General features: G+C 36.5%; 2 protein-coding genes across 17 annotated transcripts in view; one reads left to right on the forward strand and one right to left on the reverse strand.

Moving 5' to 3' along the window:
• The window catches only part of LOC101290297 (survival motor neuron protein), a 45,813-nt gene extending 29,729 nt beyond the window's left edge, over nucleotides 1-16,084 (forward strand). Inside the window, exons 8-10 of one of the 5 annotated variants that reach the window (XM_033429970.2) lie at nucleotides 2,212-2,262; nucleotides 10,067-10,092; nucleotides 15,714-16,084. In XM_033429970.2, the coding sequence (XP_033285861.1) occupies nucleotides 2,212-2,259 (48 nt within the window). In that variant the 3' untranslated portion in view covers nucleotides 2,260-2,262; nucleotides 10,067-10,092; nucleotides 15,714-16,084. Of the gene's footprint in view, nucleotides 1-2,211; nucleotides 2,263-4,708; nucleotides 6,785-8,905; nucleotides 10,032-10,066; nucleotides 10,093-15,713 lie in introns of those variants that run through there. The other 4 variants (XM_004270788.3, XM_033429971.2, XM_049707709.1 and 1 more) reach the window with 4 other exon arrangements.
• Nucleotides 16,085-19,297: 3,213 nt separating this feature from the next.
• The window catches only part of LOC101290040 (general transcription factor IIH subunit 2), a 66,266-nt gene continuing 58,439 nt past the window's right edge, over nucleotides 19,298-27,124 (reverse strand). For 10 of the 12 annotated variants that reach the window (XM_033429961.2, XM_033429962.2, XM_049707683.1 and 7 more), the window contains 4 exons: nucleotides 25,990-26,142; nucleotides 25,487-25,573; nucleotides 23,844-24,008; nucleotides 19,298-21,863 (listed from right to left, as the gene is read on the reverse strand). In XM_033429961.2, coding sequence (XP_033285852.1) covers nucleotides 21,499-21,863; nucleotides 23,844-24,008; nucleotides 25,487-25,573; nucleotides 25,990-26,142 — 770 coding nt within the window. In that variant the 3' untranslated portion in view covers nucleotides 19,298-21,498. The remainder of the gene's footprint in view (nucleotides 21,864-23,843; nucleotides 24,009-25,486; nucleotides 25,574-25,989; nucleotides 26,143-27,124) is intronic. The other 2 variants (XM_033429964.2, XM_033429965.2) reach the window with 2 other exon arrangements.

Below are 27,124 nucleotides of genomic sequence, written 5' to 3' on the forward strand. Positions count from 1 at the left end.
ATATTTCACATACTTGATTGTACTGTTATTAAAACCTAGCAGATTTTCAACAGACTTTGAACTCTGGTCCTAACCAACAAAATGCAGATGTTTCTGTTTCTTTTGTGAGTTCAAGCACCAGTTCCTAGGAAAGCAGCCTTGTCCAGTATATATGCCACAAATTCAGGGCTAAGCTATGATTAACTTGTTCCAGAGAAATGATCTTTACTTTTTGCAGTATTATTTGTATATCTGCATAAATTAAAATATAAACCTATGTTCATATTCAGAAGTGTAAACAAATTGCCATTTCCTAGATCTTGCATTTTTGTCTCTTGGAAATTTTTACCATTAAAAAGAAGCAGCTACTGTTCATTGTCATGTTTTCCAATAGCTTCTGTGTGTTTTAGAGAGTGTTGCCTTCAGGTAGCGATTCTTAGCCATTGCTCCACAGAAGCATACACGATTGACAACTTTTCCATTACTAACCTGTTCCCATAAGAGCAGCCAGACAGGATTTGGGTCTAGCTCTTAACCTATACATTTTTCTTTTTCTAGAAATCCTAACAGAATGCAGATGAATGAGAGTAATGTTATTGAAATAACATAGCACAGGCTCTAACTTTGGTACTTATTAGTAACAAATCCCCTTTAATATATCTTGTGGCCTCAAAGATATAGATTAATGGTGAAGTCGAAAGCTAGTGTATATGTAGGGAAAGATAGAAGGTATTGAGGCCAGAAGGGAGAAGAGAGGAGTAGGACATTTGTGCTAAGTATGACCAGGAAAAACAGTAAATATTTGAGTCTTGATTTTTTTTTTGAACTTCTAAAATATTTTTGTCTAGTGAGTACTGGTTTTTAATGGTTTTATTTTAATAAATGAGTGTGACACATTATATATTATATTTGACAGAAAATAAGATATAAGTTGGCTCAGGAACATCTTCAGACTTAGTGAAAGAAGAAAACTTTCTTAATTGCAGCCTAATAATTGTTTACTTTGGAGTCACTTTTAAAGTACATTTGAAGGCTGTAAATTTATTTTCTGATGATATTTTGTTAAAGAGAATTAATGAAATGTCTTATGTGAAACAAAATGTTCACTTCTGTATAAAATGTGTGTTCTTTTTTTTTTTAAACATCTTTATTGGAATATAATCGCTTTACAATGTTGTGTTAGTTTCTGCTGTATAACAAAGTGAATCAGCTATATGTATAATGTATCCCCATATCCCCTCCCTCTTGCGTCTCCCTCCCACCCTCCCTATCCCTTAGGTTGTCACAAAGCACCAAGCTGATCTCCCTGTGCGACGCAGCTGCTTCCCACTAGCTAGCTGTTTTACACTTGGTAGTGTATATATGTCAATGCTACTCTCTCACTTTGTCCCAGCGTACCCTTCCCCCTCCCTGTGTCTTCAAGTCCATTCTCTGTGTCTGCGTCTTTATTCCTGTCCTGCCCTTAAGTTCATCAGAACCACTTTTTCTTTTTTTTTTTTTTTTTTTTAGATTCCTCATATATGTGTTAGCATACGGTATTTGTTTTTCTCTTTCTGACTTACTTCACTCTGTATGACAGACTCTGGGTCCATCCACCTCACTACAAATAACTCAATTTCTTTTTATGGCTGAGTAATATTCCACTGTATATATGTGCCACATCTTCTTTATGCATTCATCTGTCGATGGACACTTAGGTTGCTTCCATGTCCTGGCTATTGTAAATAGTGCTGCAATGAACATTGTGGTACATGACTCTGTGAATTATGGTTTTCTCAGGATGGGATTGCTGGGTCATATGGTAATTCTATTTTTAGTTTTTTAAGGAACCTCCATACTGTTCTCCATAGTGACTGTATCAATTTACGTTCCCACCAACACTGCAAGAGGGTTCCCTTTTCTCCACACCCTCTCCAGCATTTATTGTTTGTAGATTTTTTGATGATGGACATTCTGACCTATGTGAGGTGATACGTAGTTTTGATTTGCATTTCTCTAATGATCAGTGATGTTGAACATCCTTTCATGTGTTTATTGGCAATCTATATATCTTCTTTGGAGAAATGTCTATTTAGATCTTCTGCCCATTTTTGGATTGGGTTGTTTGTTTTTTTGATATTGAGCTGCATGAGCTGCTTGTATATTTTGGAGATTAATCCTTTGTCAGTTGCTTCATTTGCAAATATTTTCTCCCGTGTTCTATGCTTCTAAATGCCTTTATTTTCCTTACAGGGTTTCAAACAAAGTCATAAAGAAAGAAGGCACTCACATTTCAATTAAGGAGTAAGTCTACCATCATTATAAAAGAGAATGTTACTTTTTTATAAATTTTGTAGTTTGTAGAAAATATATGTTTAAAAATTAAAATATTGAAAAGTAGAAAAGTTAATGTAAAACAATATTAAAGACATTTTGATGCAAAAACTATTTGATAAAAGATTGATCTAAATCCCCTCTAGAATTCTTATGATGTCAAAGTATCATCTCAGCAAATACTTGTTGGTTGGTTGTATTGAAAGGAAAACATACCTTTATAATAAAGAGATCCTTAGAATCAGAGATGAAATTTTGCGTCACTGTGATCAAGACAGTCAGACTTGCTTTTTCATTTGAGATGCAGTATGAAATACACTGTATTACCTATGAAGTGTTATGGTCAAAAAAGTTTAAGTGGAATTTAAACAAACCTTTAGAATCTACTTTCCCATTTATCAGAAATACTGGGGATAGAGCAACAAGTTAAATGACACCACAAAAGAAATGATCAGACAGGTCCAGAACGTGGCATGTTGTAGAAGATAACTGGCCTCCTTTCTTCAAAAATTCAGTGTCATGAAAGAAAAAATGACATGGAGTAGGTAACTATTCCAGATTAAAAGTGACTTGAGATATAACAGCCAAATACAATGTGGCATCCTTCATTATTCATTAGACCCTGGTTTTGAAAAGCTATTTGTAAGAGACTTGGGGGTTGAGGAAATTTGAATATAGACTGGATTTTAAATGATATTAGATAACTATTGCTAATTTTATGAGCTGTGATAAGGGTGTTGTAGTTTCTGGAAGAAGGTCTTTAAATTTGCATACTGAAGTATTTAGAAGTGAAGTGTTACAGTGTTTGTAATACATTTCTAAATGATTTAGCAAAATGTGTATATGTGTGTGCGTGAAGCATATATGGCTGTTATTGAATCTAAGTGGTGTTCATATGGATGTTCATTGTACTATTTTTTTCTATTTTCTGTGTGTTTGAAAAGTACATAAGAAAAGTGTTCAGTATTTTTAACTAAATTAGTAAAATCTATGTGTCTATTGTATTCCCTTTTTACATATTATTTTACACTTTTGGTCCATATTCATCCATATTTTGATGTTTGTCATCAGTATTTTGTGCATGTGTGTGTGTATATATATCCCCACTTAATATCACATTTTTAATGTTTTTACGTATTCTTTCTATCAGCTTGTTTGCCTGTATGTTATGCCACTCTTCCTTTAGTTCAGTAGCTTTTGGCATTCTCAATAACATTAGTAACTACCTTCTTATATGTAGTACTCGGTTCTATTCTGTCACAGCGTTAGGGTAACTTTCTGTGTTGTGACTATTTAATAAAAGGTTGTGGACATTATGATTCTTAGTGGATGTTTCCATGTTGCCTTGAAAAGCAAATTTCGAAAAACATCTTTTCAAAATCTATGCATTCCTGGGAGGGATATTTTTTAAATTATATAAATCCTCACATTTAAAAGTACAGTTACCTGTATTTCATTCTTCGATTAAAGTCAGTTTTATTCAATTGAAGTTCTTCAGCTAGGTTATTCAGCTAAGTCTAAAGAGATGAATAGAAAAACTAGGCAGGGGATGAAGTGGGCTGAAGTATTCCAGGCAGAGAATGCACAAGCTAGAAGCATTAGGGCAGTGTGTTTCAAGGCCTAAGGCTGGCCCAAATGTCATACCACTGTTATCCGTTCTCCATCCATGTAAGTTCCCCTCTTTGCATCTGTTCTCTGCTTATTTCTATTACATAGCTTTTCACAGTATAATATCTTTATTGTTTATATATCTGTCTTTCCTCTGTCATTAGAGGCAAGGCACTACATCTCATTCTTCATCATGTCTACAGTATCTGGCATGGTTTTTTGAAGTCTAGAATGGGCTTAGAGCACAGATTGGAGGGAATGTCAAAGAAGAGAGAAAATGAAGTCAAAACAGCTTGTTTTCTGGCTTTCACTATAGTAATTGTCCTTGTGGTTATGAAGAATCCTAGATGGAAAATTCCATGGTCTGTACCTATATTCAGAAGATAGGCAAATAGAAGGTGAGATGCCATAATTGAAGAGTACCTTCATTAAGGGATCAGCCAGAGATTACTTTATCTGAGTCATGTTGTAAGTTTAGCTTTTCTGTATGGTTGCCATTAACAGAAATAAACTACAGGGTTAATGGTTATGAACGTAAGTTATGTGTTGTTTGAAGCTCTTGGTGAATGGAAAACTATGAATTCAATTCAGAAATAAAATTCTGAAAGTTTAAGTTTAACCAGAGCAACTCCTGCTTCTGCAGAAATCCATGTTTATATACAGCAATCAGTAGAAGACATTCAGTATTCAGGTATTTCACAAAATACTTGGTGTTTTATCATTTTTGTGTATGAATTGTGGCCTTGCAAGAGGATTCAAGAACATTTTTACATTGCTCTCATTTTTTTTTCCAAATACTTTTTTTGAGGTTAATTTATATACAGTAAAATGCACAGATTGGGACTTCCCTGGTGGCGCAGTGGTTAAGAATCTGCCAGCCAATGCAGGGGACACGGGTTCAAGCCCTGGTTGGGGAAGATCCCACATACTGCGGAGCAGCTAAGCCCGTGCGCCACAACTACTGAGCCTGCGCTCTAGAGCCCGTGCTCCACAAGAGAAGACACCGCAATGAGAAGCCCGCGCACCGCAACGAAGAGTAGCCCCAGCTCACCTCAACTAGAGAAAAGCCTGCACGCAGCAATGAAGACCCAATGCAGCCAAAAATTAAATAAATAAATAAACTTTTTTTAAAAATGCACAGATTTAAAGTGAAGAGTTTGATCAGTTTTGAGAAGGTATACCATTGTTACTACATCAAGATAAAAGAACATTTCCCTCAGTCCAGAAGTTCCTTTGTACCCCTTTCTAGTCATTCACCACACTTGCCTATCCTGGCAATCACCATTCTGACCTCTATGAACAAAGATTAGTTTTACTTAGTTTAGAACTGCAATCATACAGTATGTTCTCTTTTGCACAGGATTGTTTTAAATTATTATTACTTGTGGGTTCAGCTATTGTCCTGAGATTATATATGTAACATATTTTGAAGACACCAAGTAATATAGTTGGAGAAGCTTTTGGAGAAACTAATTTCTTTTCTTTCTTTTTTTTTTTATTTTTTTTAATGGAAGTATAGTTGGATTTACAGTGTTTTAGGTGTACAGCAAAGTGATTTCAGTTATACATATACATGTATATATACCCATTCTTTTTCAGATTCTTTTCCATTATATATTATTATAAGATATTGAATATAGTTCCCAGTGCTATACAGTAGGTCCTTGTTGTTTATCTATTTTATATGTAATAGTGTGTATCTGTTAATCCCAAATTCCAAACTTATCCCTGTTTCCCCTTTCCTTTTTGGTAACCATGTTTGTTTTCTATGTGAGTCTATTTCTATTTTGTAAATAAGTTCATTTTTTTAGATTCCACATCTAAGTGATATCATATGATGTTTGTCTTTCTCTGTCTGACTTACTTCACTCAGTATGATAATCTCTAGGTCCACCCATGTTGCTGCAAATGGCATTACTTCATTCTTTTTAATGCCTGAGTAATATTCCATTGTATATGTATATACCACATCTTCTCTATCCATTCATCTTTCAATAGACATTTAGGTTGCTTCCATGTCTTGGCTATTGTAAATAGTGCTGCTGTGAACATTGGGGTGCATGTATCTTTTCAAATTAGAGTTTTCTCTAGATATATGCCCAGGAGTGGGATTACTGGATCATATGGTAGCTCTATTTTTAGTTTTTTAAGGAACCTCCATACTGTAGGAGAAAGTAATTTTCTGAGCTTCGAAGTTCTGATCCTTTCATTACTAGTTATTGTGACACATAAATTGACCTTTTATATTTTAAAATGGCATATAATTTAGGGTTGAGCTGCATTCTACTTTAAATAAAACTTGGTTTCTAGGCAGAAGAAGAAAGATGTGAAGCAGTGTACCTGAATATTAATGAGTCTTTGTGTTTAGATAAATACTTCTGGTTAATCTTATTTTTTTTATATATATATATATATATATATATATATATAAAAGATAGCATAGCTACCTTGTTTGATACCAGTCAGTTGTTAGTTAGGGGAGCAGGGATTTGATTTGAAATTTGTTTGCTTACAAACTTCATGTTTTTTCCAGTTAAGCTGCTGATCTGGAAAGTTGTACATTGTTTGGTAAAATTTGGACTCTGTAGTTTCCCTACTCTTGCCATTACCTGTAGGTAGAATTTTGACTTCTAGGATATGGTTCATTTTACTTTTACTGTAAAATTTATAATAAACATTTAAATTAAATTTGTAAAAAAAAAATCTTACTTTATAGAACCTGGTTTCAGTAGACTCTTAGCTCTGTGTTAGTTGGGTTTTTATTGTAAAGGAAACTAGAAACTGTCACATCATATTTTTCTTCCTTTACAAGTAATAATAGCTATATTTTTTGAATGATTACTGTGTGTTGCTAGACATTGTTATTTCATTGAATCTTTTTTTTTTTTTAATAAATTTATTTATTTATTTATGGCTGTGTTGGGTCTTTGTTGCTGCTCACGGACTTTCTCTAGTTGCAGAGAGCAGGGGCCACTCTTCGTTGCAGTGCGTGGGCTTCTCATTTCAGTGGCTTCTCTTGTTGCAGAGCACGGGCTCTAGGTGTGCAGGCTTCAGTAGTTGTGGCACGTGGACTCAGTCACCCCGCGGCATGTAGGATCTTCCCGGGTCAGGGATCAAGCCCATGTCCCCTGAATTGACAGGCGGATTCTTAACCACTGCACCACCAGGGCAGTCCCTCATTGAATCTTAATAGCACTCTCAAGTTAGTTACTATTATTATTCCCAAATGACTTGCTTTGGACCACATAGTAAGTGGTAGAACTCTGTGTGACTTCAGAACTCTCTCCAGCTCTCAGCCCCCCAGCAACTGCTTCTGCCCAGCTCTGTGGAGTCTTGTCCTACACGTGCATAATTTAGGATTTGGGCAAGGACCTAAGTGGGAATCCTACACAGATTTTTGGGGCTCCTTCTCTTTAAGTCCCTCCTCTCTAGACCTTACCTCCTCAAATTCCATCTGCCTTATTCCAGAGCCTAGACTCCAATCCCTGTTTCTTCCCCCCACCCAGGAAGAACAGTACTCTCTACTCAGGCTCCACCTTTCATGCTGCAGTTTGGAAATTGTGTCCAGCCAAAGAGGGTGAATGCAAAGCTCACCTGTTTCCCTTTCTCAAGAATCTCACCCTGTGCTCTCTGTTGCCCAGTGCCTGGAAACAGTTGCATCATAAATTGTGCCCAGTTTTATAACCTATCACAGGAAAACAAGTACACTACCAACTATTCCACCTATTTTTAAACAGACATTTTATCATTTTTTTGAATACTTGGTTGGATGGCACAATTCATTGCATCACCTTTTCATTTTGGAACAATTAATTTTCAGTTGTTGGATGATTTCTGAAAGATTAATCTGTTGTGATGGTTAAAACAAAATGTGCTAAACAATGATATTACACTCTATCTCTCAAGTACATAAGGTTCATATGTCAGATTTGAGGTTATTGGTATGTGTGTGTATGTGTATGTGTGTGTGTGTGTGTGTATGTGTATATATATATATATATATATATATATATACTTCTCTATGACAGTAGTAGGTCTATTTTGGGCTTTTTTTGTTAAACTGTAGTTCCATAGAATTATTTTTGTGAATTGTTGATTACTTTCATGTATTGGGCCTCAGAATCTAATTAGTGCTGTAGATCATCATGTGTTGTCATATTGCTTCCCCAAAAGAATAAATAGTTACTAAAGCCCTCATCCTTTACACTTATCGTAATTAGAGTATCTACTTGTTATAGTTTATTTAAATTATTTCTTTCTCCATTGTTATTCATGTTATAAAATAAAAGTTCTAAAATAGTTTGAATCAGTTTTTGAACATTATTCAGTTTATTCTTTTAATTCTTTTTTTGTGTGTGTTTTTCTTAAACTACATTGTTGTTTGTTATGTATAGCAATCTGATAGGAAAATATATTTAAATGAAAAAGTAAGATGCAGAACTGTGTGTATTTTGCTTCCTGCCATTTGTGTAAATATACATTTACATATATGCATGTGTGTGCATTGATTATCATCTCATGGCAATAGTCTAGTTACTACTGAAGAGGGACTAGAAGACACAGGGATGTGAGGGAAACTTCACAGTATACCTTTTTGTATTTTTTCTTCTTTTGTGCTGTGTACATTTACTGACAGTAAAAAAAATAAATATGTAATTAAGTTAAACTTGGTAAGATATTGATATATCATCTTACTCCTTAAAATTTTTTTCTTAATTTTTTTTATTGAAGTATAGTTGATTTGCAGTGTTGTGTTAATTTCTGCTATACAGCAAAGTTATACATATACATACAGTCTTTTTCTTTTATTTTCCATTATGGTCTATCATAGGATACTGAATATAGTTCCCTGTGCTATACAGTAGGACATTGTTGTGTATCCATTCTATATATAAAAGCTTACATCTGTTAACCCCAACCTCCCACTCCATCCCTCCCCCAGCCCCTTCCCCCTTGGCAACCACCAGTCTGTTTCTATATCCATGATTCTGTTTCTGTTTCATAGATAGGTTCATTTGTGTCATACAGTAAGTCCCCTACATATGAACCTTCAAGTTGCAAACTTTCAAAGATGTGAATGTGCCCCTCTATGCCAGCTGCTGTACTGTACTACTGTGCTTTTCAAGGTACTATACTGTAAGATTAAAAATGTTTTATTTGGGGGGACTTCCCTGGTGGCGCAGTGGTTAAGCATCTGCCTGCCAATGCAGGGGACATGGGTTCTAGCCCTGGTCCAGGAAGATCCCACATGCCGCGGAGCAACTAAGCCCATGCGCCACAACTACTGAGCCTGTGCTCTAGAGCCTGCGAGCCACAACTACTAAGCCTGCGCACCACAACTGTTGAGCCCACGTGCCACAACTACTGAAGCCTGTGTGCCTAGAGCCTGTGCTCCACAACAAGAGAAGCCACCGCAATGAGAAGCCCGCACACCACAATGAAGAGTAGCCCCCGCTTGCTGCAACTAGAGAAAGCCCGCGTGCAGCAACGAAGACCCAACACAGCCATACATACATACATACATACATACATATATAAAAATATTTTTTTAAGTTTTATTTTTTGTTCTTGTTTGTTTTTTATGTATAATTTGTGTGAAAAGTATTATAAACCTATTACAGTACAGTACTATGTAGCCAATTGTGTTAGTTGGGTACTTAGGCTAACTTTGTTGGACTTACAAACAAATTGGACTTACGAACATGCTCTTGGAACAGAGCTCATTTGTTATGCAGGGGGCTTACTGTATTTTAGATTCCACATATAAGTGATATCATATGGTATTTGTCTTTCTCTGTCTGACTTACTTCACTCAGTATGGTACTCTCTAGCTCCTTACATGTTGCTGCAAATGGCATGATTTCATTCTTTTTAATGGCTGAGTAATATTCCATTGTATATGTGTACCACATCATCTTTATCCATTCATCTGTCGATGGACATTTAGGTTGTTTCCATGTCTTGGCTATTGTGAATAGTGCTGCTGTGAGCATAGGGGTACACGTATCTTTTTGAATTATGAACTTCACGGTATACCCTTTTGTATTCTATTTTTGTGCTGTGTACATTTACTGACGATAAAAAATAAATAATATGTAGTGAAGGTACACTTGGTAAGCTATATCATCTAACTCCTTTAAACTTTTTTATTTTTCCATTTTTATAGGTAATTCGTATAGTGTTTTATAATAGGTAAGTACTCTTTCCTCAGTATTTCTTGGAGAACGCTTCATATCAGTATGTAAAACTGTCTTGTTTTAAACATATGCAAGATATTCTTATATACAGATGTGTACCATACTTATTTGATTGAGCTCTTACGGATGGAAGTTTAGGTTGCTTCCAGTTGTTTGCTATTTAATACTATAGTCAGTGTTCTTTTACATAATTCTTTTTGTAGATGTCTGAATACATCCTTAAGATTATCTAAATAGATTGCATAAGAATCAAGAATTAGATTATAGAATTAGAACTCCTGGATTGAAGAAGATACACATTTATAATTTTAAAAGATTTTTGCCAAATTGCTCTCAGTAGAGATTGTATTAATTTCCATTTCCACCAACATTGTATGAGAGTCTCTGTTTCCCACAGTCTAGCCAATAATTTTTTTTTTTTTTTTTTTTTTTTTTGCGGTACGCGGGCCTCTCACTGTTGTGGCCTCTCCCGTTGCGGAGCACAGGCTCCGGACGCGCAGGCTCAGCGGCCATGGCTCACGGGCCTAGCCGCTCTGCGGCATGTGGGATCTTCCCGGACCGGGGCACGAACCCATGTCCCCTGCATCGGCAGGTGGACTCTCAACCACTGCGCCACCAGGGAAGCCCTAGCCAATAATTTATCAGACCTTTGGATATTTCTCAGTCTAGTAGTTGGAAATGATTATCTCATTGTATTTATAATTTATTTATCTTATTATTGTGAAGTTCAGCACCTTTTCTTCTGTTTAAGAGAACTGTGTATCTTTTCTTATCTGAAAACTTTAGAAACATCACCGTTGCCTACTTTTCAGCTGGGATGTGTGCTTTTCCTTTTTGATTTGCAAGAATTCTTTGTGCTATGAGTTACAAATACTTTTTTCCTAGCTTGTCATTTCTTTTGACCTTGCTTATGGTTGTAGTGGTTGTTGTCATTTTGACAGAAATATTTGCTTTTTATGTAGTCATAGTGTTTAATTTTCATATAGTCAGAGTTTAATTTTCATATAGTCATAGTGTTTAATTTTCATATAGTCATCCTGCCTTTTCAGGCTTTTCTTCTAATGCTTCTACTGTTTAATTTTTTTCCTGTATCTATATGGTAATTTTTCCATTATCATTTTAGATATTTGTGCTTACTTTCTCTTTTCAACTTTTGCTTATAAAATTTTATCTACAGATGTCCTCATTATTCATAGATTCTATATTTGCAAATTTGCTAGCTTGCTAAAATTTATCTGTAATCCCGAAGTCATTATTTGTGGAGCCTTCACCATCATTCATGGACACATGCAGAGGGTGAAAAATTTGAGTCACCCGACAGACATTTTCAGCTGAGATAAAGCTGAAAATGTAGTGCTCTGTTTTCTTTTTTCAGCTTTCGTACTATAAACAAAGGTCATTTTCACAATCTATTTAGTTCTACATTTTTCTGTCTTTTGCGCCTTTTGACTTCACTCTTTAAAATAGCCCCCAAGTATTGTGCTGTAGTGATATCTAATGTTCCCAAGTGCAAGAAGGCTGTGATGTGCCTTACAAGGAGAATACATGTGTTAGATGTGTTCAGGCATGAGTTGTAGTGCTGTTGGCCATGAGTTAAGTGTTGTTGAATCAACAATATATATGAAATAGTGTGTCTTGCAACAGAAACACGCATAAGGTTATGTACTGATCAGCTGGTAATGTGACCAGAGGTTTGCAGGAACCTAGCCCTGTGTTTCTTCTAGGAGTAATGGCTCAGTATTCACAAATTCATTGTTTGTAGTGACTTTTAAAAACATAACTGCCATGAATAATGAGAATTGACTCTATGTAATTTCAAGTCATTTTACAGTTTACAGAGTAAAGAGATAGTGAAAATAACTTTGTTAGCAATTTCAATGAGAATTTAAATACAGCAAACCCCAATTTTTTTTTAACATCTTTATTGGAGAATAATTGCTTTACAATGGTGTGTTAGTTTCTGCTTTATAACAAAGTGAATCAGTTATACATATACATATGTTCCCCTATCTCTTCCCTCTTGTGTGTCCCTCCCTCCCACCCTCCCTATCCCACCCTTCTAGGTGGTCACAAAGCATCGAACTGATCTCCCTGTGCTATGCGGATGTTTCCCACTAGCTATCTATTTTACATTTGGTAGTGTGTAAATGTCCATACCACTCCCTCACTTTGTCACAGCTTACCCTTCCCCCTCCCCATATCCTCAAGTCCATTCTCTAGTAGGTCTCTAAGGAAAAAAAAAAATGTCATGAAGAACCTAGGGGTAAGATGGGAATAAAGAAACCCCAATTTTTATTATGTATTTTCCTAGTATTGAATGTTTATATATATCTCCAAATCAGATAATATTCTTTGAATGCAACTAACTGTTCATTGGCTGTTATGCATGAACCTGAAATATATTTATCTTATAAATACTGACTCTGATAAATTTTTTTTTTGAAATTTTGAATTTTATTTTATTTATTTTTTATACAGCAGGTTCTTATTAGTCATCCATTTTATACACATCAGTGTATACATGTCCCAATCGCCCAATTCATCACACCACCACCCGCCCCGCCCCGTGGCTTTTCCCCCATGGTGTCCATACGTTTGTTCTCTACATCTGTGTCTCTATTTCTGCCCTGCAAACTGGTTCATCTGTACCATTTTTCTAGGTTCCATATATATGCGTTAATATACGATATTTGTTTTTCTCTTTCTGACTTACTTCATTCTATATGACAGTCTCTACATCCATCCACGACTGACTCTAAATTTTAAATGCACCTCTGCTATGTTCTAGCTTATTACCTTGATTCTTCATGCACTTGGTTCGTCAAAACAGTACTTCTGAAAGCTATTTGTTGGATAGACAGATGATAGCTATCCTCTGTGTTGCCTAATAGCAAAACATTTTTTTATAGATACCAGTTAGAATGATCTTATTGTTTTTCATTTCTACATATCTATTACCTTCCAATTACTTTGTATACACATCTGTCTTCCATATCTGTCCACAAACTGTAAGTAAATTTTAGTGTACAAGCATTATAAAAGTTGAAAGAATATTGTCACATGTCCTTTTAGCAAAATGGGATGGTTCAGGTTTTTAATCATAAAATATTATATAATGAAGTCCTTCCTGTTGAAGGACTAAGTAAATGATACTACCATATTTTCTTTTTTGTCCTGAGAAATATATCAGTTCCTTTATTTACAAAACAGAAACAGACTCACAGACTTAAAGAATGAACTTATGGTTACCAGGTGGGGAGGGTGGGGGAAACAGATAGTTAGGGAGCTTGGGATTGACATGTACACACTGCTGTATTTAAAATAGATAACCAACAAGGACTTACTGTGTAGCATAGGGAACTCTGCTCAGTATTATGTAACAACCTAGATGGGAAAAGAATTTGAAAAAGAGTAGATACATGTATATGTGTAACTGAGTCACTTTGCTGTACACCTGAAACTATCACAACATTATTAATCAACTATACTCCAATATAAAATTAAAAGTTTAAAAAAAAGAAGTATATCATTTCTTGAGTTTGGGAAAATTCACCTAAGTAGAATATGTCATCTGAAGACTCATCATCTGAGACTTTACTTATATGAACAATTTCACCATTATTAGTCCAGAATAAAGATCAAAATTTTTTTCTTAAAGGGTTAGATAGTAAATATGTTAGGCCATAGTTTTCCAGCCGCTGGCCTAGATGTTACTCTCTATCCCTTTACATTCATCTTCTAATTGCTTTAATAATTTTGAAATGACTTTCTCTGTCAATTTTGTTCTCTTTGCTATTATGGACAGAAAATGAAAAAGTCTGAATTCTCAACTGTGTTCAGGGAAAGCTTTAAAAAAAAAAAAAGGCTACAAGGATTGTATCTCCATACTTCCATTAAAACTTCTTGAAAGATAATCCAGTACTTTGGACAACAGAATAAGAAAACTGAAGGATGGTGTAATAGTGATGCTTTATTTCACTACTAATGATTTATTTCATCATCATTTTAGGTGATTCCATCCTTTCACGTCCTTATTTTAGTCTTTTTTTTTCTTATGCATAGCTAGAGGTCGCTGGTGAACGTATTATCTACTGCTACGTAACAAATTACCCTAAAATTTAGCACCTTAAAACAGCAAATATTTATTTATCTTTAGTTTCTGTGGGTCAGGAATGTGGGGCAGCTGAGGTGGGTGGTTCTCCTAAGGCTGCAAATCAGGTCATCAGTCTCAAGGCAATAGTCATCTCACAGTTCTACTGGGGCTGGAGGATCTGCTTCAGGCTCACCCAGATGGTTGTTAAGAGGCTCTCTTGCTACCTGGCGTTCTCCATAGGCAGCCTGAGAGTCCTCACAAACTGATAGCTGGCTTCTCCAAAGTGGGCGATCCAGTACAGAATGAGCAACACCACACGTACTTTTATAACTTAGTCTCTGAATCACACACCCTCACTTCCACCTTTTTCTATCCTTTTGACGTAAGTGCAACCCACGGCCAACTGGAGGGGATTAGACAAGGGCAGGAATCACTGGGGACCATTTTGAAGACTGGCTACCACAATGAGTTAAAATAAAATATATCTTGGGATGAAGAATAACAAAATGTTTCAAGATAAGTAAAAGTAAAGTGATAGTAAAAGTGATAGTAAAAGTAAGTGATAGTAAAATCACTAAGATTCTGTATTGTAGATTCATAAAAGAGTCCAGTAGAGTTACAGCATAATTGCAAGATAGGAGTTTTGTTTATTTTTTTTAATAAATAAATTTTCTCTTTGTTCTTTGGCAGACCTCTAAGAGTGAGTTGTGAATGTAAGGACAAATAGTTAGAACTGATCGAATAAGAAACTCAAAAATTGGGAATTCCCTGGTGGTCCAGTGGTTAGGACTCGGTGCTTTCACTTCCATGGCCCAGGTTCAATCCCTGGTTGGGGAACTAAGATCCAAAAAAAAAAAAACTCAAAAATTAAAATTGGGTTCATTGGGCCCAGATGATATACTCGGGATTAATTTCCACTTTCTGCTTTCCTTAGAAGTTTTTAAAAATTTTCTTCCTATCTGTTGTTTATTAAAATGGATATTTCAGGACCATAAATTTTTCTCTGACAATTTAGTTGTATTCTGTAGAATTCTTATTTTCTAGATATTCCAAATTTCAAAATTTTTTTTTAACTCTAGAAATGTTTTAATTTCAGGTTAATTTCAATTAATTTCAGTTATTTAATTTTTAGGTTAATTTTAATTTCAGTTAGGTTTAATTTCTAGTTTTATTGTATTGTAGTTATAGAATGTTGTTTTGTATTGTTCTAATTACTATTTTTTAAACACATAATTTTGATCATTGTTTTTAATATGTTTTAAATTCTGTTAGGACAGATCAAATACCAGTGCTCCTTAAGAATTTTTTTAAAAAATACTCTTGCCCATTTATTCCTTCAAATGAATTTCACAATTAATTTGTCTAAATATCTAACTATCCCATAAAGATTGAAATTAGTATTGTTTTTTACACTAGCATATTTTTATTCTAATTTTATTTACCATGATGCATGTGTTGCTTTATGTTTTCTTTTTTATGATTTTATAAGAAAATAGATTTTTAAATTTCATAATTGTATGTAGACTTTTTATCTTTCGGATTCAGGTGCAGCTCTCTCCCAAGGAGGATGGTATATTGATGTGCCCTGGTCGATGTGAACAGAAGTTTCATCATTTTCTTCATGAACACTTGGATGGGTGCATGTCATCATTTCCCCTTGTTGCATGTGACTCATGCTTAAATAACCAGTTAGCTATTTTGAGGCAATAATCAGTTTGAATAACTGAACAATGGAAATATGAGGGATTAAAAGAAATTCAAGGTCACACACAGTGCAGAAAGTCAATCTGTCAAAATCACAACTGAACCCATTTGTATATTGTAACTTTCTTAGTAAGTATGTTAAGATTTTTATCAATGCCTTTAAAAATAAATAACTTTTTTTTTTTTTAAACCTTGACTATCCGAATATTTTTCTTTGGAATATATATGGTAGGTTGGAGTCTGTCTAAAGATGTAGAGAAAACTACTCAGGCTTATTCGGGTAAAGGGTAATATTGTAAAGATACAACCAATTGTAAAACAATGTTGCTGGTGATCCAAGGTTAGGGAACAAAGCCTAGCTGAAGCTGAATGTCAGAGGACTGGACCTGGCCAGTCAGGAACCAAGGCTGTGTTCTGTTGCTTGGATGTCATATTGTCATTCTCCTCCTGCACCTTTTCTTATCTGTCTGCCTCTCTTCTAGCCTCCTCCACACCCTCCTCATGCACACTGCCTAACAGGATTGCCCAGGCCATTCTCTCTTCATCATTACCTTGCAGTTCCATCTACCATCCATTTGACTATATCTGTGTCTCTCAGTTCAGATTCTCTGGAGAGGTAGAACATAGTACTGTTTTAGTTTAGTCTAAAGGATTGGTGTTCACATGCCTGAGATTCTCCCTAGTCCATTTAGCTGTGGGAGAAGATGCTAATATGTAAGTGTTATTTCTTTCAGAGGTTTTGCTTGGGTAAACTGCATGTGCCTAGCATATTAGTAGCTGCCCAGTATTTTTTGAGTAAATAAGTGAATATTCAAGTGCCTGGTAAGTAAGCTTCGCAGAATGGAATGTTCTATGGATTAAGCTTTTTTGTACAGGTAAGTAGAGTTTTATCATTTTTCATGACAATTAACTAATATTTTATATTAATTGCCTAAAATATGCCAGGTTAAATTTAGTTATGAAGGTAGCTTATTTGCTTTCTAAGGTTTTTGGATGTTACCTCCCTTAATATTTTACCTAATACAGTTGGAGAATAGTTGTAGGTTCAGGAAAGTCATTCATTTCAGCAAATATTTATTCACCTTTGTGTTAGGCACTGTTCTAGGTGCTTGGGAACAAAACAGATGAAAGTTCCTGCCTAGAGTGGTGGGAACTAGCTAGTAAACAAGTGAAATTTATAAGGTGGCATGTAGTGATTCATGTCGCAGAGAAAAGGGAAACAGGAAAGGGAGCTGGCAGAGTGGGATTGGAAGCAGGGATGCTTTTTAAAAAAAGAACAGGGAACTCCTAATTGAGGTGACATTTGAGCAGAGATCTGCAGAAAATGAGAGCCATTCACATAAGTGAAGAACCTCCCAAGCAAAGAAAATGACAGGTGCAAAGGTCCTAAGACAAGAGTGTGTTTAGCATGTTCAGGGAACAGCAAAGAAACCAGCTTGGCTGGAGTGGAAGTGAGCAAGGAGGAGAGATTAAGGTCATATGTAGGCCATTGCAAGGTCTTCAGCGTTTCTTGGGAATCCATTGGAAGGTTTTGAACCAAAGGTGTTGCATGATCGGATGCATAAAAAGAGGCTTCTGGGGGGAATTCCCTGGGGGTCCAGTGGTTAGGACTCTGGGCTTCCACTGCAGGGAGCACGGGTTTGATCCCTAGTCGGGGAACTAAGATCCCACATGCCGAGCAGCGTGGCCCCCCAAAATAATAATTTAAACAAAAAAGAGGCTTCTGACTGCTTTGTTGAAAATAAACCATAAGTTTCAAGGGAGAGAGAGCAGGCCGAGTAGGGCTTGGATCTGAGTGTATTTTCCAAGTGGAGCTCAGGATTTGCCAGTAGGTTCCATGTGGAGTATGAAAGAAAGGAGTCAAGAATGACCCCCAAGGTTTTTGGCCTGAGCAAGTGGGAGAATAAAGTAATGAGATGGGGACTTCCCTGGTGGCGCAGTAGTTAAGAATCCACCTGCCAATGCAGGGGACACAGGTTCGAGCCCTGGTCCGGGAAGATCCCACATGCCATGGAGCCACTAAGCCCGTGAGCCACAACTACTAAGCCTGCATGCCTAGAGCCTGTGCTCCGCAACAAGAGAGGCCACCACAATGAGAAGCCCACACACTGCAATGAAGACCCAACACAGCCAAAAATAAATATGCTTATATAAAGTAATGAGATGGAGAAGTCTGCATAAAGAGTACTTGTGTAGAAAGGAAGGAGGAGTTGGGTTTGGACCTGTGTAGTCTGAGGAGTTGGATATGAGTAAAGTGTTCAAAGGAGAGACCTGGGATAAAGATGAAATTTTAGAAGTTAGCATAGACGTAGAATTTAAAGCCGTTCATCAGGATGAGATAGCCGAGGAAGTGCATATAAATAGAGATGTTAGAGGAGAACTCTGGGGTACTCCCAAAGTTTAGAGATCTGATGCGAGAAGCAGTAAAAGAGACTGAGATGGAGCTCTCAATTAGGAGGAAACCCAGAGTGATGCCCTGGAAGCCAAATGGAGAAAGTGTTTCGAGGAGTGATGGGCCATATCAGAGCTACCAATAGGTCAGATGCTGCTAGCAAGTCACATAGGATGAGGACAAAGAAGTATTTGTTGAATTTAGCAGTGACCCTCATAAGGGCTGTTTTGGTGCAATGGAGGAGGTGGTAGAGAATGGAAAAGAACAGATGAAGACAGCACATGTAAACAACTCTTTCAAGAATCTTTGTATTTCTGAATTTTTGTTATATTTGGGTATTAGTGAAATTATATTTGACATAACTTTAGAATTTTTTGTGAATCTTGGTTGTATATATGTGTATGTGTAAATTTTTTAATGTAAGATTTCTTACTGTGGGTCATGGTGAAAAAAGGGTTTAAAAAATATGGGATTAGAACAAGGTGAAGAGAATGTTTAGAAAAGAGGTAAAGGATATGGGAGATGTTACTCATGTGAGCACAGGGGAAGGATTTAGGGAGTTGGAGAAGGTTGGGATATGTTGTGATCAGAAAGGGAGAAGTTTTGAAACATAAGGATGAGTGTCAGGGCAATGAGGGATGACCTAGGAGTCCTGTGGAAATTGATGTATACTGGAATAAAGGGCATAGTGACCTTATGATCCAGAAATAACCCATTCTCTGTAAAGGGCCAGGGTAAATTAGTTCAGCTTTGTGGGCCTCTAAAAATGTAAAAAAAAAACATGCTTAGCTTATAGGCTGTGGTCATACTTTGCTGCCCCCTGCTTTTTTTTGGGGGGGGGGCATGCCACATGGCTTATGGGATCTTAGTTCCCAGACCAGGGATTGAACCCAGGCCCTCAGCAGTGAAAGTGCAGAGACCTAAACTCTGGACCACCAGGGAATTCCCACTGCCCCCTGCTTTATACTAGAAGCCCTTGGCAGAAGCTCTGGACAAATAATTTGCATGGAGTTCTGTTATTTTTTTAAGTATTTTTAATAGTACATGTATATGGTACAGAATTCAGATGATTATATGCAGGATAAAGTAAACCTCCCTACCATGTCCACTAGCTATCCTGCTCCCCTCCCTGGAATCTATCATCATTTACAGTTTCTTAGTTAAGAAGTTTTCTATGTATGACATGCATGTACATATATGCTCTCAGTCAATCTTAAATTTAACTAGATTCATTTTCCTTGAGGTTTGAACTATGAAATGTAATACTTGTACCACTTATGACGTTATTGCCTTCATATCCAAATCCAGCCTTCACTGCCTACTCTGCAGTAATGAATCTGGACCCTGTAACTATCCCTCCCTTGTCAGCAGGTACAGTGTAAAGCTTCGTCAGTAGAGGTCGCTGGTGAGACACAGGAGGGGCAAGGGACTACTTTTCTTGTGTCCAGTGTGCCTCTCTAGCAGACACCTGCAGCACATGGTTTCTGCAGCCTTGTGCAGTGCCTGCCTTCAGCAGTGGCCAGCAGCACTCAGCAGCCCCACGTGGATGGCTTTCCCTGGCACCCCCAAAACACTTTCTAAGCAAAGTGCTCCAAGCTTATACCTTCTTGGGCTGCACCTCTTTAATTAAGCCAACCTCTCTGTTGTCCATGGCTGTGCCTTCTCTGTCAAAGTCTAGATCTCAGCCCTGGGGTACTTTCTTTGGGTGCTGTCTCTCAGCCTAGCATGAAGAGCCATAAGCTCTTTCCTGTACCTGCTTAGAGTTCTCAGTTTCATAATCAATCCTCATTACTCCAGTTTCCTGTTACAGTGAATAACTCTTTATAGTAAACTTTCCCCAAATTACTGTGTGGTTTCTATCTCCTGATTGGACTCTGATACAAAACGTAAAACCTTTCTGATTAGAAAAGCATTAGATACAAAATCAGACAAGAAGATAATCCATCTCCTAGATTACCTTCTAGTAATCTCACCCTCCAGAGCAACTATTAATGTTGTAATGCTAAACTAGTTTTATGCTTTATTTTAAATATAAAAATAAAAACAGCTACTTGTAAAACAGAAAGCAGTACAAAAAGGACGAAAGTAAAAAATAATACCTTCCTGTCCCCTTTCTACCCACTTAAAATAGTTACCACTGTTAACATTTCCTTGTGTATTCTTCCAGAAATTCTTAATGCATCTAGAAACATGAGAGTATAGTTTTTAAACAAATGGAATCATACCATATATACCGTCCCTGTGTTTCATGGTAAAAATGAAAATTAAGGTAAAAGAATGGTTGTTTTCCAACTTATACTAGCATTATGAGTTTGGATTGGCCTTCTAACCATTCAGGAAACTCCGTTGATTAACTGGTAGGAATGAAATTTTGGACACAGGCACAGATGTAGACAGTCACATCAAATGTAATACCTTGAACATTATGAAGTCACTGACAAAATATGTTCTCCCTGAGCAAAGTGGATTCATAAGAAAATTTTAAGGCCATTATAAATGCATATGTTGGACTCTTAAACATGTGGTTATCTAGAAAAACACTGATACTCAAGATTCTTGAAAACACAGATTTAGCTAATTTCCAATAATGCTAAATTCTATTCTACACTTTTTTGCTGTTACAATAAGCATTGAATCAAAAGCCTCTAGAATACAAGCATTTTCCCTAAATCCTATTTCTTCATATCCAACACAGTTGGTAAAGGGAAGGTGTAAGTAAACCTTACTATACCAAAGTTAATTAAATGTACAAAACAGACCCTACAAGGATTAAGGAATATCTCTTGTTTCACCTATGTGTGAAAGTGATTCAGTCCTTAAGTTAGCCATTTTCTAATAACTTGAATACTCCTTTCATATTGTGGCTTTAAGATAGATTGGTACACCTCTCCCTACCCCCTTCTCTGTGGCTTTGTTACTGTTTACCATAGTTAGCCTGAAAGCCTGATGCTGACCCTGGGTAATGAAGAGTTAGATGCGTAAACTTGATTAAAGGTCTGATCTTCGGTTGGGGAGGATCATTAGGTACATCAAAGTTACTGGTCATAAACTGTTTCTTAAGCTCGGTAATGGGTAAGCAGGTGTTTGGTTTTTTTATTACATGCCATGCATTTTATTCTTTTGTATGCAGTATTTAATAAGTTTTTGGATAATTAGGTTTTTTAAATTGTTGACAAAAATTTTCTTGATTTAGCAGTTTTTAGCTAAATCTTCTATTTCTGAATGATTGGAGAGAATGGCAGTACCCATTTCCAGTGAAGAGTGAAGTGTTTAGATAGAGGATGCCTTTCTATCACGGCATTAAGCAGTGTGATGTCTTCTGCATCCAGGAGCCAACTTAACATGTTAAGTCTAGTGAGTCTTGGCAGTCGTAACACACATTGACTCAAAGACTTGACTGTTATGGCCTGAGCTTTGATACATTCTTTGAAATGCCTGGAAATTGTTAACTCTTGCAAGTTGGGCATGTTGTCCAGTGTTTGAAAGAAGTTTCTGTATCCTTCCTCTGTAATCTTGTGGTTGATTGAAAGATTAAGATTCTTGAGTTTCTGGAAACCTCCATTGATTGCTACCTTGGCTATAAATATAAAAGCAAAATATTTATGAAAACAGAATAATAAGGACTTCTATTTCAATACTGGTAGACTAGGTTATTTGAACCAACCTCTTCTACCACCATCACTTAAAGTAGAAAATGCCCAATTTTAATAAAGATATATAAATTTAACAGTAAGTATATTAGATAGATTTACTTCTAATTGGAGTATTAAAGATTAATAAATTACATTTAAAAAAACCAAACTGGGGCTTCCCTGGTGGCGCAGTGATTGAGAGTCCGCCTGCCGATGCAGGGGACACGGGTTCGTGCCCTGGTCCAGGAAGATCCCACATGCCGTGGAGTGCCTGGGCCCGTGAGCCGTGGCCGCTGGGCCTGCGCGTCCGGAGCCTGTGCTCCGCAGCAGGAGAAGCCACAACAGTGAGAGGCCCGCATACCACAAAAAAAACAAAAAACAAAAAACTATATTTTTACAACAGACACACTTTAAATATAAGGACATAGAAAGATTAAAAGTAAAAGGGGGAAAAAAAGGAAAAAGTAAAAGGGATACATCTCTAAATAACTGGTGTGGCAAAAAAATGACAACTGAAGTTAGAAAATATTTTGAACTGAATGAGAATAAAAATATGACACTAAAACTTGTGAGAGGGAGCTAAAGCCAAAGTTAGTGCTCTAACTATCCATCTCAGAAAATTAGGATATCAAAAAAAAAAAAGAAAGAAAGAAAGTAGGACAAGAAAAGCAAATTATATCCAAAGAAAGTAGCAGGGGATAATAGAGGTAAAAGCAGAATAAATGAAAAACGTGTAGAGAAAAGAAAATTTAATACAATTGAAAAACCAACCAGGTAAAAAAAAAAAAAGTATTGAATATATCAGGAATGAAAAGGGGACTATCAATCACCATAGGTCATACAGATATTTTTAAAATTATAAATATTATGAGCAATTTTAGAAAAGTTTTTAAATCCTTAGAAAAATGTAACTTGCCCAAACTGCACCAATGATAACACAAACGTATACCAATAGAAAACCCACAATGAGGTATCGCAACAGATTCATCAGAATGGCTAAAGTTTAAAGGTCTGACAATACCAAGCAGTAGCCAGAATGTGAAACAACTGCTGGTAGGAATGTAAGTTGGTACAACTATGGAAAACAGAATATTTACCAAATGACTCAAAGTCCGCCCTAGAAATACCTCCATATATGCATCAACAGTCACGTACAAAATGTTCATAGCAGCATTATTCATAGTAGCCAACTCATATCCAGTTGAATGGATAAATAAATTGGCGTATGTATAGTCATACATGGGCCAATATACAGCAATGAAAATCAGTGAACTCTATAGTCAAACGTATCAGTATGAATCAGTATCACAAGTATGTTGAGCCCGAAGAGGCAGGCACAATAGTACATACTGTGGAGGATCCCATGACATATATTTTTAAAACAGGTAAAACTATGGTGAAAGAAAGCAGTATGGTGGTCACCTTTGGGAAGGAGGGGAATGCAGTGTCAGAAGGGACACAAAGGCGGCTTCTGGGATGTAATATTCTATATTGTAACCTAATGAGTAATTGTTACACAAGTATGAGTAACAAGATTTAAGTATGTTCACTTGAAAACTCATTGAGCTGTACACTTAACGATTTTGTACTTTTCTTTACGTGTATTAATTTTCTATTTTAAAAAAAGTACTATAAAAAGGAGTACATGGTGGGTATGTGGCCAGGTGTCTGAGACACTAGGTGTTAAGAATGGACTTGAGGGCTTGTGTAGTCTCAAGTGGGAGGCTATCTTTTACTTCTAAATCTGACCAGAATGAACCAAAATCCATAGAACATTAGAGGGAACAATATGATAGCAAAAATGAGGAAGTGGGTTGAACATTTTTAGGGGGACGAATGTTTTTGTAGACATTTTGCAGCAGAAAGCTTGAGTAATACCACTGGCTTTCATGTGAGCTGAAAGAGTTTATCTGAGGGTATCTCACCAATTTCCACCACGCTGTCATCATCCAAAGTCTGGAAAAATGAGAGAATGCGGAGACATTGAAGATGCTGACATTGCTGGATGATCAGTTTGGCCACTTGATGAATCCCATCCCCAGTAGGAAGGATCAATTCTTCCAGGTTATTTAGAGAACCTAAAGTGTAGGCTATCAGAAGATATTAAAAAGCTATTCTCTGTACTGTGTTCCCAAACAATTGTAATTGAAAGTCTCAAAATCACGCACATTCTATGAGTCCCCATGTAGCATAGAGGCTATTCCTCTTTCTCTCCAAGAAAGGGGTCAGCCTACACCTTGACCTTCATTGCTACCTCTAGACAACCATTCCTCCACCCTTCCCCAACCAGTCTCTCCTGTACTGAAGTCCAAAAGGCCTATCACATCTCCATTTCCTTTTTTGTTGGCTGCACCACACAGCTTGCAGTTCCCCAACCTGGGATTGAACCTGGGCCTGCGGCTGTGAAAGAGTGGAGTCCTAACCACTGGACCACCAGGGAATTCCCATCCATTTCCTCTTTTATTTAGACTGAAGCTTCTACTGGCTCCAGGAAGCTCTTCCTAGCTCCTCAATGCCTTCAGCCCCCTTCCTTTCTGTCCTGGTATCATCCTTAGTGAGTTCTGCCTCTTCCTCCTAGAACTAAATCCTCACAATCCACCACTCTCATAACTTTTCACTTTGATCCCTCCTTAGCATGGCTTCGCTTGTTGCAGAGCATGGGCTCTTGTAGCACGGGCTTCAGTAGTTGTGGCTCGCGGGCTCTAGAGCACAGGCTCAGTAGTTGTGGTGCACGGGCTTAGTTGCTCCGCGGCATGTGGGATCTTCCCGGACCAGGGCTCGAACCTGTGTCCCCTGAATTGGCAGGCAGATTCTTAAGCACTGCGCCACCAGGGAAGTCCCCATTTTTGTTGAAATAAATTCTTAATTTTTAATATGCTTCAGTTTATCTTTTAAGACCTGTTAGATTTTTTTTCCAGAGCATACATTGCTTTTGTAATCATAAAAAAATAAGTTGAAAAAGTAATCTCTATAGTTATCATTTTGTTAAATCTAGGTTTTCATATACTGAGTTTTCATAACCTTAAAAGATAGTTTCACCTATATTCTAGAAACCTTTGAAACAACAGGTATTTAACTTGTCTGGAATGGATACCTGGCAATGAAATTGCATGGTGCTGGGACTTCTCTGGTGACCCAGTGGCTAAGACTCTGTGCTCCCAATGCAGGGCACCCAGGTTCGATCCCTGGTCAGGGAACTGGATCCCAATGCCGCAACTAAAGATCCCGCATGCTGCAACTAAAAGATCCAATCCCGCACGTGGCAACGAAGATCCCGCATGCCGTAACTAAGACCCAGTGCAGACAAATAAATAAATAAATAAGAAATTGCATAGTGCTGTAACAAACAAATCTGTATTCAAAGAAATGAGTCACTCTGAGAACATTTCTTTGAAAGACATCAAGTGAGATCAAGGCATTTGGAGGGTAAAAGCTGAGCAGCACTGTCCCTCCTAATGAGCAAGGGCAGCTAATACATGTTGTAATTTGTTATAGCTAATGCAAAATAGGAGGATTTTATGGGGGAAAGAATAAAGAGCAAGCTTTAGGCACTGTTTTATAAACATACCAAATTTTTCAGCTGTTTCCTTATCAGGAATATATTGGTGCTCAAGATTTAATATCTTCAGGGAAATAAAATTTGGTAAAACAATGACTATAAAAGGGAAAAGAAAAATTTAGTTATGTCAGCTACATTTCTTACACCAAAAAATAATGTGTTTAAAGAGTATTTTAAAAGTGATAGAAATTAATATAATAATTCAGAATATAATAATTCAGATTGTTTAAAGAGTATTTTAAAAGTGATAGAAATTAATATAATAATTCAGATTGAATTAATTAGTATGACAAGTAGATAACACAAATCTTTGCTCAGGAAACAATTCTCATAACTAGAAATGTTTAAACATCTAGAAACAAATATACCTTACTTGAAAATTCATTTAAGATCAGATATTTATTGCAATAGTTTTGTTCTTTGACATCAATTGCATTTTTAAAATCTGGCTGTTAAAAAATGACTGTCCACAGAAGCATCTTAAACCAAACTTTTACAATTTTAGCTCTTACCAAATGGGGCGGCTTTAAAAAATGGTCCAGTAAGCTTAATTTCTTCAAGTTTCTTGCAGGAAGCAAGTACAGTCATGAGAGACTCAAGATCCGAAAAGAAATTACATTGCAGATGGAAAACACGAAGGTTTGGAGAATTCTGAATTAATTTGACTGTAAAATATCAAATTTAAGGCATCAGAGATTGGAAATTTCTATCAGAATTAGTCATTTAATTTATTAACTTGTTTCAACAATAGTGAATTAAAATAAAGCATCATGATGTAATGAATTGGGCTTAGGTTCAGGGTCTGTGACTAACTGATGAGCTACGTGAACCGTCGTTACTGACCCTCTCTGGGGAATCAGTTTTCTCTATATAGTAATGGCATTGACTCAGCTAAAACCTTCAGCTTTAACATCCTAATGTCTCTAAGTTTGCACATGATGTTCACACTATAGAAACACTATGCAAAGAAACATAAAGGCAGTGACAACTCTGAAGCAAAACTTAAATTTGAAAAAATTGCTGAACAATATAAGAAAACTACTACTTCCAGCTTCAGCTACAATTTTTTTTGCACGCAGCTCTGCATGTCAGTTCAGTAGAGATTTACCTTTTTTTAGTCTTTAGTCTTTACTAAACTAAGGAATTGATGATACCTAAGTCATTTTGCTAAATGATATATTTAAGAAAGATAGCTGTACAGGTTGTTCATCAACCATGAGAATGGTTGATGAAATATATTTATAAAGGCTGATGAGAAACAGGGAAAGGCTTCTGATTACTACCAATCATCAGATTTCCTTCCTTATCTGGCAGATTTCTAAGTTGCAATGTAAGAGCAACTTAAACAAAAACAAAATAAAAGAACTCTACAAACTATTTTTGGAGAGGCAGTACATTCCACTGGTTAAGAGCTCAGACTTAAAAGTCAGAATTCCTGTGTTTAATTGCAAATTTACTATTTCCTTATCTGGGTGACCTTGAGCAAATTATCAATACTTAACCTCTATAACTCCATTTCCCCAACTGTAAAAATTAGAATATAATAGTATTTACCTTGTAGAATGGGTATGAAGGTTAAATGAGTTAAGATTTATAAAGTGCTTAGAACAATTCCTACCATGTAGTAACAGCTCAATAATTACAAAT

This window comes from Orcinus orca, chromosome 3 (assembly GCF_937001465.1).
Source record: "Orcinus orca chromosome 3, mOrcOrc1.1, whole genome shotgun sequence".
Lineage (NCBI taxonomy): Eukaryota > Metazoa > Chordata > Mammalia > Artiodactyla > Delphinidae > Orcinus > Orcinus orca.